Source organism: Penaeus vannamei, chromosome 37 (assembly GCF_042767895.1).
Source record: "Penaeus vannamei isolate JL-2024 chromosome 37, ASM4276789v1, whole genome shotgun sequence".
In the NCBI taxonomy this organism is placed as follows: domain Eukaryota; kingdom Metazoa; phylum Arthropoda; class Malacostraca; order Decapoda; family Penaeidae; genus Penaeus; species Penaeus vannamei.
The window spans coordinates 8,873,783-8,893,782 of NC_091585.1; the positions used below are offsets into that span (position 1 = coordinate 8,873,783).

At 38.7% G+C, this 20,000-nt stretch overlaps 2 protein-coding genes across 2 annotated transcripts in view; one reads left to right on the forward strand and one right to left on the reverse strand.

Moving 5' to 3' along the window:
• The window catches only part of LOC113828843 (lipid scramblase CLPTM1L), a gene marked incomplete at its 5' end in the record, with an annotated part of 42,711 nt that extends 23,474 nt beyond the window's left edge, over positions 1–19,237 (reverse strand). The window contains 6 exon segments of the mRNA XM_070115612.1: positions 638–779; positions 992–1,135; positions 1,420–1,550; positions 18,133–18,246; positions 18,399–18,590; positions 19,059–19,237. Coding sequence (XP_069971713.1) covers positions 638–779; positions 992–1,135; positions 1,420–1,550; positions 18,133–18,246; positions 18,399–18,590; positions 19,059–19,237 — 902 coding nt within the window.
• Positions 19,238–19,774: 537 nt separating this feature from the next.
• The window catches only part of LOC113823347 (tripartite motif-containing protein 2), an 85,039-nt gene continuing 84,813 nt past the window's right edge, over positions 19,775–20,000 (forward strand). Inside the window, exon 1 of the mRNA XM_070115424.1 lies at positions 19,775–19,918. Within this exon, the coding sequence (XP_069971525.1) occupies positions 19,775–19,918 (144 nt within the window). The remainder of the gene's footprint in view (positions 19,919–20,000) is intronic.

Consider the following 20,000-nt stretch of genomic DNA (forward strand, 5'->3'; position numbering starts at 1 on the left):
CATCATGGATGAAAATGGATGCAGGTTGGATGACATGAATTTGCCGTCATGAGCAAAGGCCAGAGTGATGGAAAAGGCTCTCCATGAGTGCACAAACCTCTTGAAGGGTGTTTAGACATGTGGTATTTAGAGAGGGGATTTTGAATTATTCCCATCGATAAACGAGTGTGGACTGTAAGGCCTGTAAGCCATGACTGGAAGAGCATCAGCTCCAGGGAGGATGCCATTTCCATGCTCAGCATCCTATTCCTGGCCACCATGATTGGTGGTGCAGGTTGTACAGAAAATTGAATATCATGAAAAAATACATATATGAAACAAATAATAAAATGTTACATTTTTTCTTGCACCGAGTTTTGTACTACATAGAGAAATGATATGAAGTCTGTGCAAGGAAAACAGTCTATTACAATCTGGATAAAGCAAATCAAAAGATAAATATGGGCATTGCTGAATGACAAAAAAGCCAATAACATTTTGCAAAGGGGACACATAGATTCTTATTACTGTACTTGAGTGTTCATGTGTGCCTGGTGCACACCCAGCAAGTGGCCCCTCACATAAGCCTAATGCCAATGCTTTGGTCCATGTGATTACCATGAAGCAACCAGATTAAAGGGGTTAAACATCAGCTTACATGTAAGGCTGCAACCAAAAAAGTTACACATAAGAAGTAAAGGTTTGTATCAGAGAAAATGCCCTTCACTTCATCCAAGTCCTTATCTGTGAATCCTAAATGTGCCATAGGATGCAGTGCAGCTTCAAACTGCATCCATAATCTGAAATATTAGATACCATTTTATATAACAAGCTGGGATATAAAAACTTAAAAATAAAAATGTTTTTTCTTTTGTAATGTTTTTTTTAATAGTATACCAATATTTTGAGCTATCAGATGCACATAACAAACTATCTTTTAATATAATATTTTTTTTATAAATACTACTTTCTCATTTAGCATTCTTCTTTCAAAAATGAAGGGTGGTCCTACCTTATTTTTCCATAGGATATTGGGCTGTATTTTAGCGTCAAGTTTGTCTCTTTCATTGAAAAATCTACTTCCACCAAATCTCTTAAACGTGCACTAAGACTATCCACATACAGGATTGGGAGGTACTGTCCATTAGAATCCAACCTGCAGATGAAAGTTTGATGATAATAGGTTTCTAATAATGCACCATAACAGACAACTCATCAAAGTCTATTTCTGGAAAAAAAAAAGTAAAAGTGAGAAGGAGCTGCAGTGCACACAAAGCAACTTGAACAACTTTTTAAATAAAAGACATGACAGGCTGAAATCTACAAATATTTTTAGAGCCACATACCCACATCATAATATCACAGGACATCATAATCAGGGAAAAAACAGGCATGAAATACGAAACATGAGGGAAGATTTTCAATTTCTTATAACCTTACCTGAGAGAGCGACCTATATCATATGGCACAGCATTACGAGGAAGACTGACAGGATCAGTGAGAATATTAAACACTACCAACGACTGGAAGTGGGTAACTGGTCTTTTTCTCCCTGACTGGGGCTTTTGCTTCTGAAATACATAATCATTATCTTAGTTCTTAAAAAAAAAAAAAAAAAAAAAAATATCAATCAATGTTACAATCAGTTGATCATACTGTACATGAAGTTTTCATGTTTTAGAAAATGCAATATAACAGCAATCCTACATGAGCAATTTCAATGTTTTTACACCCAATCAAACAAGCCAATTGTTTAAGTAATTTCAGTGAGTAATTATCTAATCATAAAGTAGAGGCAATATGTTTAAAGGCACCCACTTCCACAAACCGAGGAAGATAATGGCTTTCTGATTCCCAAGGACTGGGCACCATTACAATAGCAAACTTCCAAGGCAATCTAATGCATATCTTTAAAAATAGGACAAAGTATAACGTACAAGCAATCAAAAATATTTTTTTACTGTCAAACATGGAAAAGTAATTTTTGCTTTCTCAAATCTAATTTTTATATTCACTCACATTCAATAATCACATATCTTAATCATGTTTTAGAAATAAAGTTGACTGTTATCTTTCTCTTTAATTCATCAACTGGCTTGAACCCAGGATTTAATAACACTCACAAAAACAGGCTCTATAATTTCTCATACAACTGACTGTACTTCTAATATCCCTCGCACAAAAAGACTTCTATTGATTTTGGAGCCAAAGACAAAACTCATATATGTATGATAGGTTGCATCATAGTCCTCCCCTTATTTTAGTAAATAAAAAACACATATAAAGAAAACACAAATGCACAATTCTTCTTTATGCTCTTGATGTACTACATAATTTTGGTACACTTAAAAGTCACTGTGGACCATCAATTGTCAGCTGATGATTTCCAAGTTTTACTACAGGCTGCAGAGAGGTAAACTTTTGTTGTCTAAAGATGAGTGCAAACATTTTATTCTTGAACTGTAGTTGCTGAATGAATTGTTGCTCCATCATGTACATCATTTATTATTTCTTCTACAGCAGATACATCTGTGTGGAGCAGGGATTGGTAATAGCTGTGGAGCCGTCACTGATACTAGCACGGAGACAACACATCAATGCCAAAGTTGAGGCAGGAGCTGAAGCTTACACTGAAGTTGGTGCTGATATTGGTTTGAAACAGGCAATGAAGCAAATAGCAGGGTAGGAGGGACCATCTGCTTTGGTGCAACATGTTTTGCTACATTAGTTCTCCCAAATTGGGAGAATTCTGTTTTATCATTAAGGTGACCATCTGTTTTTTTTTTTTTTTTTTCCTTTCCTATTTTGATGAAATCTTACACCCTCTTGTTTATACTTGGCACAATCCTTTTTTCAAAATTGCCTGGCGCTTTTGAGTTATAGTCAAAAAAGACAAAAAAATATCAATCTACAAATTTGAAAAATGACAATCTTTTAAAAAGCATATAAAATCACACAGGCATTCTGAAGTGATCTTTGTACATATATGTTCTTAATATAATGTGTGATTGAAGCACTATTTTCAATCTTGACTTTTTTTGTGAATATCTACAATAGCTGAATTTAGCTTTTATAAGAAGCACAAGGAAAATTTGGAAAAACAATTTGGAACAAGCACTAGATTTATTATTCAGCTACAAAATGAACCATAAAACATTTATTTCTGACTAAAATTGAGTATGCTACAGCTTTTGAAGCCTACAAAGGTAGAGTTCTGAAATATTGCCAAATGAATTTTTCATATATTTTCATGATTATTTTGATATTAACAAAACAAGGTTTAAGAATAAACTTATTACATTATCCTCTATCATTTCCCTGCATTTCAAAGTCTTGTGAAAATTCCCAGCACGTAACAATACCTCATCAAGCGAATTACAGTCACACTGATTTGGGGTGTTTCTCATTGACCATATTCATATTGACCAAAAATTCTCTAAAAAATCCCCCCTCCCCCCCCAAATAATAATAGTAACAAAGGCTTTCTGATTTAATTTTCAAACAGAAAAACCTTTTACTTAATGCATATTCAAAGCACTTTTTCAATTATGATCTAGTTTTTGATTTGTCAATATATTACGTAGATGACTTTTAGAACACTATAAAAAGTTTTTTTTTTTATACATGTCACTTTTACATGAAGCACAGGAAAAAAATGCAAAAGCTATGTGGAACAGGCAGCAGATCTATGATTCAGCTACAAATTTAGCCATAATACATTTGTATAAATGTAATGTATGGAAATATATATATTTTTTTAATCCATCATATTTTTTACAGTTTGGATAACAAATGCTCTATGAAATAGTTCTGTATGATATATCAACTATTATTTCCCTTTATTGTTGTTCTAATGGGATTTTACAATATATAATACTGGTCTGAAATATGACTGTTCTCCATGCCAGCGAATATCACACTTGCAGACCAGGACATGAGAGAAGGGGTGGAGCGCCCATGTTTTTGAGGTTTGTGCGACTCTAAGGGACGAAATATCCACCTTTCACACCAACATTCCAGTCACGTTCTAAGCCTAGTGACACCAGCGCAGGACGTCATCAGGATTCCTCCTGTGTTTTGGACGATTTTACGGGTGTAAACCCCTCGACCTGGGTCGTCCCTATACCCAGAGTGTGACTGGTGTGTGTGGGTGTACCATCACCAAATTGTGTCGGACATAAAAGCCAAGGCATGTGGAAAATCAGTGTTATATGAAAATTACGAATGCTGAGTCCAGTGCCTAAGTAACAAGGTGCTCTAAGAGGGACCGTTGGCGAGGCGTGTGGAGTGTATGTGTGACAGCACTTGACCTGCGCTCGAACCCTCCCCTCGCCCTACCGCGAGAGTAAATCACCTCAGTGGCGGACTGTCACCCGCCTGCAGCCCCTACCATGTAGGGGGAAGGTGACGACATTGGGGCCACCGCAGTGCCATCCACCCCCACAACCCCCCACCCTGTGGAAGAGATTGATTCTTCTGACATGAACGAGAAATCACCTGCAAACCCTGATGTTGACAACGAGGGCTATCAAGTCGTCATTACGAAAAGAAATAAATAGCAACTGATGAACGCAATTGATGAACGATCCAGGAACAATCACCGTGAACCCATCGCCCCAAGACAGGAGTACATCCGCCTGGCCTTCCCCGAGGAAACATCCATGGTCGATAAAATAAGGTGGATGAAGGACGTCAGCCGACTCCCTTCCCTCCAAGAGCATGGACCACTAGACATGGTGCAGGGGAAATGGCGATCCTTGTGCTATGTCTACGTCTGATGGGACCAACGACACTACGTAACCCAGATGATCAATGGTGCTGTCGCAGGGATTTCACTTTAAGAGAAAGACAAGTATTAGCCCAGACCCAAGAGATACGGGGAATACCTGGTTACCAGGTTTCCAAAGGCGGCCCCTACAGATGACCCAATGCACCTTCTGGGTGTTTTTAAAGCCCGGAGAATCTATAAAGAATGGCAGCCATTAAATAGAATCATAATTGTGTGGAGCAGAGAACGCCCGCCACCCACTGAACATCACTTCTTTGGCAAGTACATAGAGCCGAGCTCTATACGCCCATGGAGCTCAGAGGTGGTGGCCTGCTACAAGTGCCAGGATTACGGCCACATAGCCAAACACTGCAGGAAGGAATCAGCTTGTGCTGTCTGTGCAGAAGCTCACCAGTCAAAGGACTGCCCTGTAAGAAACAGAGGAAAGGACAACGACACTGAAGACACCGTCACCATCGTGAAGAGGTGCATCAGATGAAGGGAGTAACTACCCGCACAGGCCGGCACGCCTACAACTCCCCCCTGCCCCGACCGTACCCATCGACTGCAGAGTGGAAATGCCCAGCCCAGCTACACCCCGCTCGGTGCCATGTGACGTCACTAACCCACAGGAATTCCCAGAGCTGCTTGGTGGGGTTTCCATCCCAGAAAACAGTGCCTCAGAACTCACGAAGGGTGAAAAAATCAAGGAAATGGCCGAGGAAATAAGCAGCCTCAGGAAAGAAATTGCTGAACTTATAAATATGTTAAAGGAAAGAGAAAGTGATAGTGTACATAGGAAAAATATACCTCCTAATGATGTCAGTGATATCGAAAATGTGAATGAGGTCTCTCATGCTAATCATCACCATCATCTCATGCTAATACTAATATTACACATGATAATGATAATATTACACATGAAAATGATAATATTACACATGAAAATGATAATATTACACATGATAATGATAATATTACACATGATAATGATAATATTACACATGATAATGATAATATTACACATGATAATGATAATATTACACATGATACTATCGACAAATCATCTGAAAGCGGTGATGACAGTGAAAATAACGTCGGCGAAGATATGCAGGAAACAGACGACTTTTGGGAAAACCCTCTGAGAATGGTGGCAGGTACGAATTATGCGTATAATATTAATCTAAGGAGATTGCGCAGAACCTTTGCAAATAGACAAGAAGCAACAGATATATGCAATGCTATTAAAGATATATGTAAACTAAAGGGCTTTATTAAACAAAGATTTGACCACTCAGCTAATAATGTGTGATGGGGGACAAGAAAATAATTACCTTTCTTTCATGGAATATACGTGGTGTCAACTGTAGATTTAATGACTTCCTTTATGTTTATAACAATAATGTTGACATTATCTGTTTACGAGAGCCCTTCACATCAACCACTAAATTAAAAACCGCCCCTAGCATTAGAGGATATCATTCCTATACAAACACAGAAATGACAGGTCTATTGACTTATGTTAGTGACGCCATACCGCATAAACTGGTGAAGACGTCCGATGACAACAATGTGCAATATCATCATCTACATATTCGAACAGCCTCTGGGTTTTTCTCCCTGTACAATGTATACACAAGGTGTAAAAAGTTTCAAACCGATTCACTGCCCAACTTTCAGAATCATGGCACAATATGCATGGGAGATTTTAATGCTAGACATTTTTCATTTGGTGATAATCAATGTAATGAAAGTGGCAAAGAATTCAGACATTTTGTGAACAACAGATCTATGACCGTATATGATAAAGATAAGAAAACTCATGTGGCAGGGGGCAGGCTAGATTATGTAATAGGAAGGGATCTTGTGCATGGTAACATCAGATGCATGCTTGTAACAGAGTTAATCAGTGACCACTTTACAATAGGAGCGAGATACGCTGTTGACAATAGCCTATCCGCAAAAACAAATAGGCTGAAAATCTCTATTCCTTCTTACCTTGAGCACCACTTTAAATCATGCATCTATGATTGGTATAACGAATACACAGTAACGAGTGCTGATCAGTTCTCCGTGAATATGACGAAAGTGTTCACTGATTACTACAACACCTGGGTCTGTCCAAAGAAAACCTTAAAGAATAATAACTCACAACCCTCAAAACAACCTAAGTGGGTCGGTGACCCCACATTATCAAGGGAACAAAAGCGAGTTCAGGAGCTTCTTAATATGACAGCCTCATACAATTTCTTAGGGCTAACAAAAATCTACGGGAATTAAAAACTTAAATTAGAAATGAACACTTTGAACAGTTTCTACAATGCATTAACAATAACACTTCAATGTCTGAGGTCTGGAAAAAAATTAATCATCTTTCAAGCAAACCGACCAATTCTCCAGTTTCATAGTCCTCTTGCACATGCAGATATGCTCCTCAGTCAGTGGGCTGGAGCGTCCAAATTGAGCTCATTTCCCACAAATATTCAGAATCACCTTAATCAGTCGAAAGTTGCACGGAAATTTGCCATAGAGATTGGATGTTCTAATTCCGACATTTCTGACTTTGCTGAGATTAGTGAGTGGGAATTGAACAATGCACTAAGCAAAGGCAAGGCATCCGCCCCAGGTGAGGATGGAATTACCTATAGTGTCCTTTGCCTTATAGGCCAGGTACCTGGTAATCCCCTTATGCACCTGTACAGGCTGAGCTTGTCACAAGGTATTCTACCTGACTTCTGGACGCGCAGTCTAAACATCCCTATACCAAAACCAAACATTGATAAACACCGCTCGATTTCACTAACCTCATGTTTATGCAAAGTCCTAGAAAGGATAATTCTAAACAGACTCAGGTACAGGTTACAAGGTAAATTATCTCACAGACTGTACGGATTCTTACCGGGACGTAGTACACAACATTGCTTTGCAGAGTATTTTTCAGGCTCTAATCCCGGGAAGCACTGTTTTTCTTGATCTTAAGTCAGCTTTTGACATTGCAAAGAGAGAAGTTATTCTACAACAATTGGCAAGCTTTGGCATACGAGGTAAATTATTAAGCTGGATTAGAATGTATCTTTCTAACAGATCCACAAGTGTCTTGTTCGGGGGAGTGAGGAGTTCCACCTCACAGTCCTTTGAACTTGGGATGCCACAGGGAGGAGTTCTCAGCCCTATGCTGTTCAATGTCCTTATGCATAAATTGGTGACAGATATTCCACTTGGGGATGGGGAATCTATTATATGTTATGCTGATGACATAAGTGTCAGAGCAACATCATATGAAAGAATGCAAAGAATTCTCGACAAACTCACAACAAGGGCACATGAGTGTGGATTTGTCATCTCTGCTGAAAAAACAATGGCTCTCAACCCGGGTATTATACCCCCACCCACGTTTCACATAGGAAACCAGGAGCTTGACATGTTATAAGATAAATATCTCAGGGTGAACATAAATGATGTAGACCTGATCACTTCTCTGAAGAAGAGACTCTGGGAGAGATTGAAACCGCTGAAAGTCCTTGTCGGCAAAGGACATGGCATCAATGTTAAGCTCGCTAGATTGTTTTACTTGGCCTTTATAAGGTCAGTTGTAGACTACCATGCACTGCACTTATTACAGTATAAGGACTCAGATATAAATAGTTTGGAGATAGTACTAAACGAAACTATGAGGATTATCCTCGGCACCCCGAGAACAGCAAGGATAGTGAACATGAGATCAGAACTAAACTTACCATCCATTTTTGATAGAATAATATATATTTGCACTCTGTTTGGGGTCAAAGCCCTTTCCAAAAACAGCTGTAACATCAAATCACGCAAGCAGACGAGGTTAATCAGACACATGAGCGTTCTCTGGTACACAAAATCTGCATGAACATTACCAAGCTTAACGTCCCCATAAGTAAGATACCAAAAGGTCAATCCATTCCCCCATGGAAAAACTCATCACTGATTGTGCACTTTACATGTCTACCGCAAAAAAACACTGTACCTAACTGCGTGTTGAAACAAATTGCTTTGGTGACGGTAAAGGAACACTTAGAATCTATGGGCGATGTGTACGAGTGTTACGCTGACTGATCCTTACAGTCTGGATACAAAGCTGGTTGTCCTTGCGCTGTATACAAAAATGGTTTATTGCAACATCAAGTTCATATGAGAGTACAAAATTGGGCCAGCACTACTCAGAGTTGGCAGGTACACTCCTTGCAACAGAATACTTAATGTCTCGGGGCTCTGGAGTAGTTTTTTGTGATTCCCAAAGCGCTCTTCAGACACTAAGTTCCTTCAAAACAGATGGTGATGAGGGAATTGTGAACTGCATCAAGCGTAACACAACTTGTGCAAGAGAGCGCAATTTTAACATTCAATTTGTATGGATACCATCTCATGTTGGTATACACAAGCAAGACCATGTAGACAATTTGGCGAAAGAGGCTTGTAGCAAAGATATTGTATATATAGATCTTGGGATGCCTCTTGCTAGGGTTGCACACATGTTAAAAAGTTCTCATAAAGAAGAACTGATAGATCTGACGAGTTCACAAAGGCCTGAAAGCTGTAGTATAAGGCACTACGATCAGTATAGAGATTGTAAGCCATCCTATGGGTGGAACCGAAGTAAAACCAGACAATGTGACATGGTTATTGCCAGAATACCTTTAGGTTATAGAATGTACTGGCTACTGCAAGGTGCAAGAAGTGCAGATGAATCTAGATGTAGACTGTGTAACGAGGAAAATAAGCGAACGCTTCAGCATTATATCTCGGAGTGTCATGTGATACAGCCTTTCAGACCAACTAACATGGGGTATAAAGAACTATGTGATTATTTAATAGAATCTGATACATTGGAAGATATACTCATGCTATATCCTAATTTTACTATGTAAAACTATCATAATCATAGAACGCACCACAGAACACTTTTATGTAAACACAAAGGCAAAGGTAGATCAAAGGTAATATACGTTTGCATGCTGTATGACACATTCCCATTTTACCATGTATAGTTACAGTAATCACAGAATACTGTACTCTGTCAAATGTATGTGAATATATGTAACACACTGTAATCACGATTGCCCACGCCTGAGCAGTTAGCCAGGGTGGTAAATAAACTTACTTAACTTAACATTCCGGTGAAGTACAGGGTGGTATATTTGAGATATATAAGTATATACAGATAATTTCTAGGTATTCTAGGTATTGTTACCTCCATTTGTTTGTTGGTTTGTTTGAGTTTATTAATTTGTTTGCAAAATAATTCAGAGTTATGAACAGATTTTGATGAGATTTTTACAAGAATTGTGACTTAGCCTGACATAAATGACATTACATTTTGGTAGTGATCTGAATCATGGTTCAGATCCAGGTTTTTGTTTATAGCTCAAACTTATATTCCATTGAATTTTGTTAGTGATCCAAATCATTTGGCAAACCCACCCCTATTTTTTTTTTTTTTTGGGGGGGGGGGGGGTAGATGTTCAAAACATTTTGCTCAAGAGTGAAACTGACAAAATATGATACAAAATAAAGAAAATAAGATATTCTATGTTTAATGTTTAATGTTTGAAAATAAATGTGCTAGACATTAGAGGTCATATAGCACTATGGTAAAGTATTGCGTCGGAAAGGGCAAAGGAGAGTTAAAGATAATGATAAAATGTGTTAGATGTCAAAGGTTTAAGAACATTATAGGATAAAATAGTAGTGAAAAGGGGGATAGGGGAGCAAGTGAACTCGAGCAGAAATTAGTATAAAGGGGAGAGTAAGGCGATTGCTTGAATTATAGTGTATCTGTCACTGGGGAAGGTATAGGAAAAATGTTCAAGGAAGAATAGAGATAGCTGCTGAAGAGTAAGAGAAAAATCCGTGGAGAGGGGATGGTGTTAAATATCAAAGATTAGAGGGTGTTACAGGAAAGTATGGTAATGAAAAGGGGAAAGGAGGATAGTAAATGAAGTAGAGCAGTGATTAATAAATAGGAAAGGTTAAGGAGATAGATCGATTAAATAAATTGTATTGTATCTGTGACTGGGGAAGGAATAGGGATCATTGGTGATAACGTTACATATGGTTGTATTAGTAGTAGGGGATTAGGTATCTGGGGGTTGAAACAAAGGGTCAGGAATAGGTGAAGGAGTAGTGTCTGGGGGTTCAATAGGGACAGTGGGGTCTGGGGAAGGATACTGTGATAAAAGAGATTCAAGTGTATATCCAGGAGGGAGTGGGAGGGATAGTAGGGAAGGATGGGGTTCTGAGGGGAGGTTTAGTTTGGGTGGTATGGGTGCTTTGGGTGGTTGAGAGGATGAGGTATTTTGGGAAGGGGTTGGGGGAATATAAGTGTGTACAGCAACTGAGTGAATTGCAGTGTATCTGTGACTGGGGAAGGAGTAGGGACACTAATCAAGGAAAACAGAGGTGGCTGTTGGGGAAGTAGGAGGAGAAGAATCCAGGGGTTGAGAAAGGGAGACTGGGGAAGGTGGTGAAGCAACAGGAAAAATGTCTGGAGAGGAGGGGTCTGGAGAAGGACACTGTTGTGATAGAGAGGATTCGTGTGAGTATTCAAGTCGTAGAGAGGGTGGGGTATGTTGGGAGGGTGTAGGAGGAAGGGGGTTGGAGGGAACTTGGGAAGGAGGATGAATATCTGCAAATACTTTAAATGTAGCAAGAGTAGGAACAGAGGGATTGGGGGGTGGATGAGGGAGCAGAGTGTTCCCTTGGGTCATCTTTAGGAAGTTTTGGATGTCTTCAAGGGTTTCTGGAGGGGAATTTGGTATAGAGGACTGAGAAACAAAGGTTCTCTTATAAGGAGGAGAAGAGGAGATGGATATCTGAGGAACAGATGAAGAGGAAGGTGTAGGAGAGAATGTAGTAGGAGAGTGTGGAGTGGAAAATTTAGGTTGTCTGGTACGACAACTAAAGTGAGGAGGAGGGGTAGGTATCCGGTATCTGGATTTAGGATGGATAATGGATTTGACTGGTGGATAGGGTGAGTAGACATAGGATGTAGGTTTTGGGTGTAGGGAAAAGATACCTGGGGAGATGTAGAAATATCTTGTGTAGGTGGTGAGGGAGCAGAGCGCAGGACTGTTTTGGAATAAGTTGAGAGAGAAAAACCTCGTGCTTCCTGTTTGGCCTCTCGAAGAGTGAGGCCTAGTTTAAATCTGAGGACTGCTACCTCACATTCAAACTTATAGGTAGGGCAGCTTCTATAAAACACATTACGAGAGTCTCCACAATTGGCACATGTACGTGACTAAGCAGGGCAATTTGAACGGTCATGACCAGGTTGGGCACCTAGAGGGCATCGGACTGTGGAGCAACAATGTTTGGCTGGGTGGCCAAAACGCCAACATTTTTGACATTGACGAGGAAGGGGTTGATATTGTCACACATGAGAAGACAATCCACCAATGTGGGGGAGGTCTTGGCTATGGAAGCTAATCTTGGCAATATTGACATGAGATTTACGTTGGCCTCTGGGAGGAAGAGTGTAACACTGTATTGCCACTGCATCATACTCATCAAGGCAGGAAAGTAAGTCATTTTCACAATCTGACCAGTCCTCCTTATACATGGGACAAGCATTTATGGGAATAGAAACAGTTCTAGTACAAGTATTAAGAGTTGGGTGAGGTTCGGCAGGAATGGGGGTGCCAGTAAGGTCAGTTTGGGCAGATAGCGTACGAGCTTGAGCTTCAGATGTAACTGTGACAAGGCGTAAATGATCAGAGCGACTGCGAAAGGTAACCTTGCCTACTTGTTTCTGGAGGCACTGCTGAAAGAGAAGGGTATTCTCAGAATACCTGTGGGGGGAATCACAAAGAATCGATCCCACTTGGCTAGGCCAAATAGAGTACCCAGAAGGTTCGCAGAGGTAGAGACAGTAGAAGGATGAGGGCGAGAGGAAAATGAGGTGGTGTGGAGTGGAGTAGTTCTGCGGGGGGGAGGACAATAAGGATGAAGAGTAGTATTAAGGGAAGAGGAGGTTGACACTGAAGAGGGTCATATATTAGGGGATGCTTTGTATCCCTTTCAAAATATACACATAAATGGCTAGGTAATGCAACTTCTGCTTCTAATCTTAATATATATATATATATATATACACACACACACACACACACACACACACACACACACACACACACACACATATATATATATATATATATATATATATATATATATATATATATATATATATTATATATATATATATATATACATATATATACATGAATGTATATATATATATATATAAATATACATAAATATATATATATATATATATATATATATATATATATATATATATATATATAAACACACACACACACACACACACACACTCACACACACACACACACACACACACACACACACACACACACACACATATATATATACATATATATACATGTATGTATGAATATATATATACATAAATATATATATATATATATATATATATATATATATATATATATATATATATGTGTATGTATGTATGTATAAATATATACATATATATATATATATATATATATATATATATATATATATATATATATGTATATATATATACACACATATATGTATATATATTTTTTTATTTTTGTGTTTGTTTGCTTTCAGTGTCCATATCTTTTACAGGGAGTACATCTAATTTAGACCAGAAAAACTGTCTTGGGGTTTCAGCATTTCAACAGGTGTCCTTAGGTCAGTTCATTTGACAAAACATCATTAGCATATGCAGTCAACATAAAGTCTGCACAGAACTTGCTCTAGTTTGCTGTAACCCAAACAGTTTTTTTCTTCAACCCCACTGTCTGGGTAATCAGGGCACACTAGGTTACAGCAGATTGAAGTCATTGTGGTCCAACATTGGGTAATATCAAGGTCAATAACCTTTTCTTTACTATCAGAGAAAAGCAAACTCCATCTGATGAGCCAATGGCGCGGGAATGGTCGTGATACAATGCCATCAGTTTTTTGGTCCGCAACAGCCATGGCTATTGGTTAATAGACAGTTATGTCACAGGGACAGTTCAGGATTTATTCATGCCAACTGTAACATGACTTGTACTTTTAAATTTTGGAAGTATGCAGTCAAAAACTGGAAACCACATGTGTAATCAGAAAGCACAAATGCATGTTACCAATTTCAAACATCTTCACCAAAACGTTACCTTACACTAATTTTTCATGTTTTCTATTACCTCTCCTACATGTACTATACAATTTGAACAAGTTTACAGGGAGAAGGAGATGATGGGGTGTGTTGGGAAGAGTAGGAGGAAGAGGGATAGGGGGAACTTGCATGGGAGGATGGATATCAGCAAATACTTTAAATGTAGAGGGACAAGGAATAGAGGGACTGGAGGGTGGATAAGGGAGCAGAACACTTTCTTGGGTCATGTCTAGGAATTTTCGGATGTCTTCAAATGTTTCTGGAGGGTTTTCGGGTGGGGAGGTCTGAGAAACAAAGCATCTCTTGTGAGGAGGAGAAGAGAGGATAGATGTTCAAGAAAAGGAGGGCGTAGGAGAAGGTGTGAAAGGTAAAGATGGGGTAGAACATTTAGGTTGTCTGGCACAACAGGTAAAGTGAGGGGGAGGAAGGGTAGGCATCGGAGAAGTGGTAGAGAGTGAAGTATCTGGATTTAGAATGGAAAAGTGGTGAATATGGTCCGATATGGTAGGACAATCCACCAATATAAACTTCATGGAGGAGGTCATGTCTATGAAAGCTAATCTTGGGAATAATGACATGGGACTAATGCTGCCTTCTGGGAGGAATAGTGTAGCACTGTACTGCCACTGCATCATAATCAGCAAGGCAGGTAAGTAAGTCATTTTCAGTCTGACCAGTTCTAGTTGTATATAGGACAAACATTTGGGGGAATAGAAGAATTACAGTACAAGTATTAAGGGGAAGAGTCGTACGATCACGAAATTCGTTATCAGGTCCTCCTTGCTTTAGTTTTTTAGCTAAGTCATTAATTATTTTACACAATGTGCATGGATATGTGATGCTTGAGCACAAGAAATTTTATTGAAAAAAGCTACTAAATTTTTGCACTAAAAAAAAAACAGACAAACGAGCAAGATGCTAGAATTCGAAAACTCTGTAGTAGTTTCCTTATAGTGAATAGTACTGCAGTTTTCTTCTGACCAGAGTTAGTCAACAAATAGGAGTACCAAATGTAGCATTTATGTAAATCTATCTGAAACGACAATGTTTCAGTTACCTTGCAAAAAAGTGCCTTTTTTTCGTCAGAAAATCGCCATTAATTTTTTCAGTAAAAAATGTATTTGGTGGAAATAATGCATGACTTTGCTAAAGTTAGTAGATACAAACTGGAAGATCATTTTGCAACAAGCATTATTAAAATTGCGTAATTACATACAAAGTTATGCTTACTATCATGCATGAAAATATGATTTTGAGAAAACAGCAGTTTTTGTCATTCATATTCATTACACCATAAAGGTCATACCAATGATTACCAAATGTGAATATCTACTTAGACAATTCCTTGGCCTTTAATAGGTGTCCTGTGGTAGAGGGTCAGGCCTTGTTCAGTTAATTTTAGGTAATCTTTATGTAAAGGTTAGGTTAGGTTAGGTGGGAGTGTTCTCTGAAAAGTATACTTTCAGATGTCAAGGCTCCTGGTTCCCTGTCATTTACATATCATAGTACATCATAAATCATATATTATGCATTTCTTATATATAAATGACATATTGAAACAACACACATGTACTCCCGACCACTTTATCAATCGCACTGTTCTCCCGTCCTTGCTGCTGCCGCCTGCCTGCTGAACGCAGGCAGGCAGGCTATCGTACACCAGTATCATACCAAAGAAATTTGCAAAAACAGCCAAAAAAATGTTGAAAATACAAGAAAAACAAAGCATGAAGCAAAAAGGGGTGTGGCTGCGCGAGGGCATTTAAATACTACAGACCTTTAAATGGCAGAAAGGAGGGCGTTACGCATCTGGCAACCGACACCCAGGGTGCGTCACATCCTCATGTATTCACACACAAAGTTTGAAAAAATTGTAATTTGTGACCCGTACCGACAACTCTTCAGCTTAAGAGAGGGGTGAGGTTCGGCAGGAATGGGTTTGCCAGTAAGGTCAGTTAGGGTAGATTCAGGTGTAACTGTGACAAGGCATGAACGATTGGAAGGACTGCGAAAGGAAACTTTGGCTACCTATTTTTGGAGGCACTGTTGAAAGAGAAGGGTATTTTCAGACAAGAGGGCTGTGGGGGGAATCACAAAGAATCAATCCTACTTGGCCAGGCCAAAGAGAGTACTCAAAAAGTTTGCAGAGGTAGAGGCAGTAGAAGGATGAGAGCGAGAGGAAGGTGGGGTGGTGTGGAGCGGAGGAGTTCTGTGGGAGGGAGGATAATAAGAATGAAGAGGAATGAGAGAAGAAGGGGTAGACACTGAAGAAGCCTGTGCAGTAAGAGGTGGAACAGAAAATGTTGGGAAAGAGGAAGGGTTGCATTATGGAGGTGGGTGGGTGGTTTGGAATGGATAGAGTTGTCAGTAAACATCGAGGAGGGAGTATTAGTATCTGTGGTTAAAGGAGGGAAAGGGGTCGGAAAACCATCAAAATCACTTCAAATAGGCTAGTTGATGAAGGGGTAAGCCTTAATGCCCCTACTAAGAGTAAAGAATCTTCATTACTGGCCATGATGAGCCTGAATAAAATGGGGACAAGAAATAATCTACACCTCAGCGTTCCCATGGGAAGGGGTAAGGTCTCGGCAATTAACCAAGGGAATACTGTGCCCACGGCTCCCGGAGGCCGTTCAGGATTGACATCAAAAAAAGCCTTTCATCCTTTTAGCACAGCTCTCACACCTTAGGAATAGGACAGAAGAAGGGGATGAAGAAGATACAGATGAGGAAAGGGGGAAAAGAAAAGACCAAGCAAAGTTTGTTGAGGTGAGAGCCGAGGCCTAAAGTAGGGTTGATCCTCTACATTGGTCCTCAGTCTCCATCTCCTAGGCCCCCATGACAACAATGAGCAAGGTACTGGGAGGGATGCTAATCCATAGATCTGTGTATTTTTTTCAACAATTAATTTTCATGTTGCTTTTACTTCATAGAGAAATCTTAGTAATAATAAAGTTAAAGGAAAAATTATTCAATTTCATTAAGTATTCAAAGAATAAATATTCATAGGACATCAGAGCAGCTAATTATATCCATATCCACAAAGATGAATGTCTGCATTACCCCTATATAAGAATAGAATTCAAATATTTGGCTAAAGAAATTTAAAAACATGATTATAATCTAATATACCTGAGCTTATTTTTTCACAACACTGGTGCTAAGCTAATGCAGGTTGCTCTGCTGATTATAAATTGAGGTCAAAATCAAGTCTGAAGATGGATCATATCCTTACACTGGGTAACCTTACATGTAGATAGAGTAAAAGCTTATTCTTCATATTCTTTAGCCATTAGAAAATCCAGTCAAAAAGTTCTGAGACCATGTCCCATTTTTTAAAATCTAAATTTGACCACCTTTCTTAGAGTATTCACCTAGTGCTATGATACACACCTCCCAATCTTCTGCTATGTTCAGGAAAGGCAATGTTCTGTAAGAGCACTATTCATTATTTGCAATTCCTGCTGGGTCTCCATGACCCTCCAACTTGAGGAAGAGGAAGCTAATTCCTGCCAGTAGGGAGGGGGGGGGGGAAGAGCATGATCTTGGCCACACTCCTAACCTGTCTCTACTTCTTCTGGCTCTTCTACTGGTACCTGGGTCATAGCCATTTATCCATTCATCAAAAATAATCAACTTTGACAAGTAGGTTCAGTCACTATGAGCCTGATGAAAGAGTTTTGCAGAATTCTGCAAGGTCACGTTGACAGTGAAGATCATGAGCAAGAATGGCAGATGTAGCTTGTTATGATCAAAGAATAGAATTTCCAAGGATAGTGGGACAAAAGTACTTAAGAAATACTATAGTATTATGGTAGCTACTTCAAAAGGTATGAATCTAAATCAGATATCTTTTGCTTTTCAAGGGCTTTGTCTTAAATCTTTCTGAATGCATCCAACATCACTGCAGTACCACCATGTCTGATTGTGCACTGAAAAACAACAGTTCCTGCCTGAAGTAAACTAACACAATTAAGAACATTTAGGTAGATAATTCTAAAATACCAATGCCAAATCTAAAACTGCTCATATCCCAGATTTATACTTCAACTTACCTGCTCTGGTGATTGACCTGACTTTCAATTAGTCTTAAACAAAATTATTCTAAAAGAATAGGAAATAAAAGACTATAATGTAGAATGAAAACAATTCTAAATAAAGGGATAAAGGACCACTTCACCTTCTCCTCTTCTCTGCCAAGTAAATTAATTGTTGCAGCTTCAGGAATATGGTACTTTGTGAGGTGAGCCATAGCATACACAGTGAGGTCATCTTTGACAACACTTCCCCAATCCTGTAACAACAAACAAACAAAAAAGTTATAAAAAAAGTGCAACTGGACATCATAAATATTTTATGGCAATATCATAATCTCTTCAAACTCATTACCTCAAGGTACAAATTTAATCTATATATAAAACACGGCTCCCATATGATCTTCCCTACCTCTGGGTCAACCGAGGGTGAAGTTAAGAATATATGAAGATATAAGGAGCCATTATTTCTGACTCTTTTAGGTATTAGAACTTCTACTAACTCTTCTTGTTCCTTTAAATAATCAAACTGATGTACCCTGTGCACCAGTCTGAGGTCTGTAGCATATTCTGGCATTTTTTTCTGAGATGTAAAGGCTAAAAGCTGTAAAGAGTGAAACAAAAGAAAATTAGGCACTATTCTTAACATAGAATGTAAACATTATTTTTTGCACTTTTACATGAAAATAAAAGAAATAATAGAAAAGAAGTTAAACTAGATCAGACTTTGTACTTCTGAGGAGGCAAAAGCTTTGCACCTCTGAAATGTGAGGCACAACGCTGGCTGCAGAGGATTAGTGTGAGAGCTACAGATCAAGGCAAACCAAGCTAATTTTTTTGTCTTTTTTCACCTGATGATGCCCTGAATGATTACCTTCAAAGTTATAAACTAAATTTTGAAACATGCATTCAAAAAATATGAACTTCCTTTTCATAACTGTGTATGACCATGACATGAAAAGAGGTTAATACGCACTCTAAAAGCTTTTCTAATACACCAACAAATTTTTTGAGGGGTTGGTTTTGACTCTGAAAACACATCAGTATGTGCACCTTTAACTTTAAATCTTACCTGAAATTTTGGTTCCTGAGCAATTAAGGGATGTAAACATTCAGAGTATTCTGGACAAGATGGTGGCATGAAAAGCTGTCCCAGGGTCCAGGCAGAATGAATAATGTAAGCTGTAAACACTCCACAGATTACAGTGGTCAGGGAGGGAAGAGTGTACCCCAACGCCATTTTACTTTCGTCTGTTGAGAGAATATGATGAGAAAAACAGAATATAGCTATTAATTTGGTACTGCAATTTTGCTTAGGAACCAATTACATGTCAGTCTCTCTATATGGAAATACCTGTTGTTACTACACTTTTATAATGATTGATATTACTGCTTTTCTACCACTAACATCAAGATTACTCGCATTAAATAATAAACATCTATTGAACTGATTTTAGCCCACTGGTAAATAAATAACATTTGTTTAACTAGTTTATAGCTGCTAACAACTATGCTGTCTACCAAAGGCTGTATTTTGCTTAATATATGTCACAATGATATCCTTTTGCCAGAGGGGAAAGGGTTCATTGATAACCACAACTAAAGGATTGCTATTTAAGAGGACCGTACAAGATGGGGGGGGGGGGCATGGGGTCAAATTGAGTTAGCTAGAGTATAGTATACGTACATGGATGAGGAAACTACCAATCGAGTATTAAAGCCCTGCTATGGCTAGTTCCCGGGTAGTGAACACGAGACACGCTAAACACCTGGGCAAGTACGCTGCTAATGAGCAACCAGGTACACCTATGTGGACATTTGCTTGTTGCAATTGTGCATACGGCATGTGATTATGACATTGTGCATTGTGCATATGAATTTGTGAATGTTCAAGGAACACTTTTATACCAATATCAGAAAAAAATCATATCAGTGGTTTTTGGCACAATAAGTTTTGTGTCCTTTTACACATGAAATATGCTTCTGTCAAGACTCCCTGATAATATATTGTAGC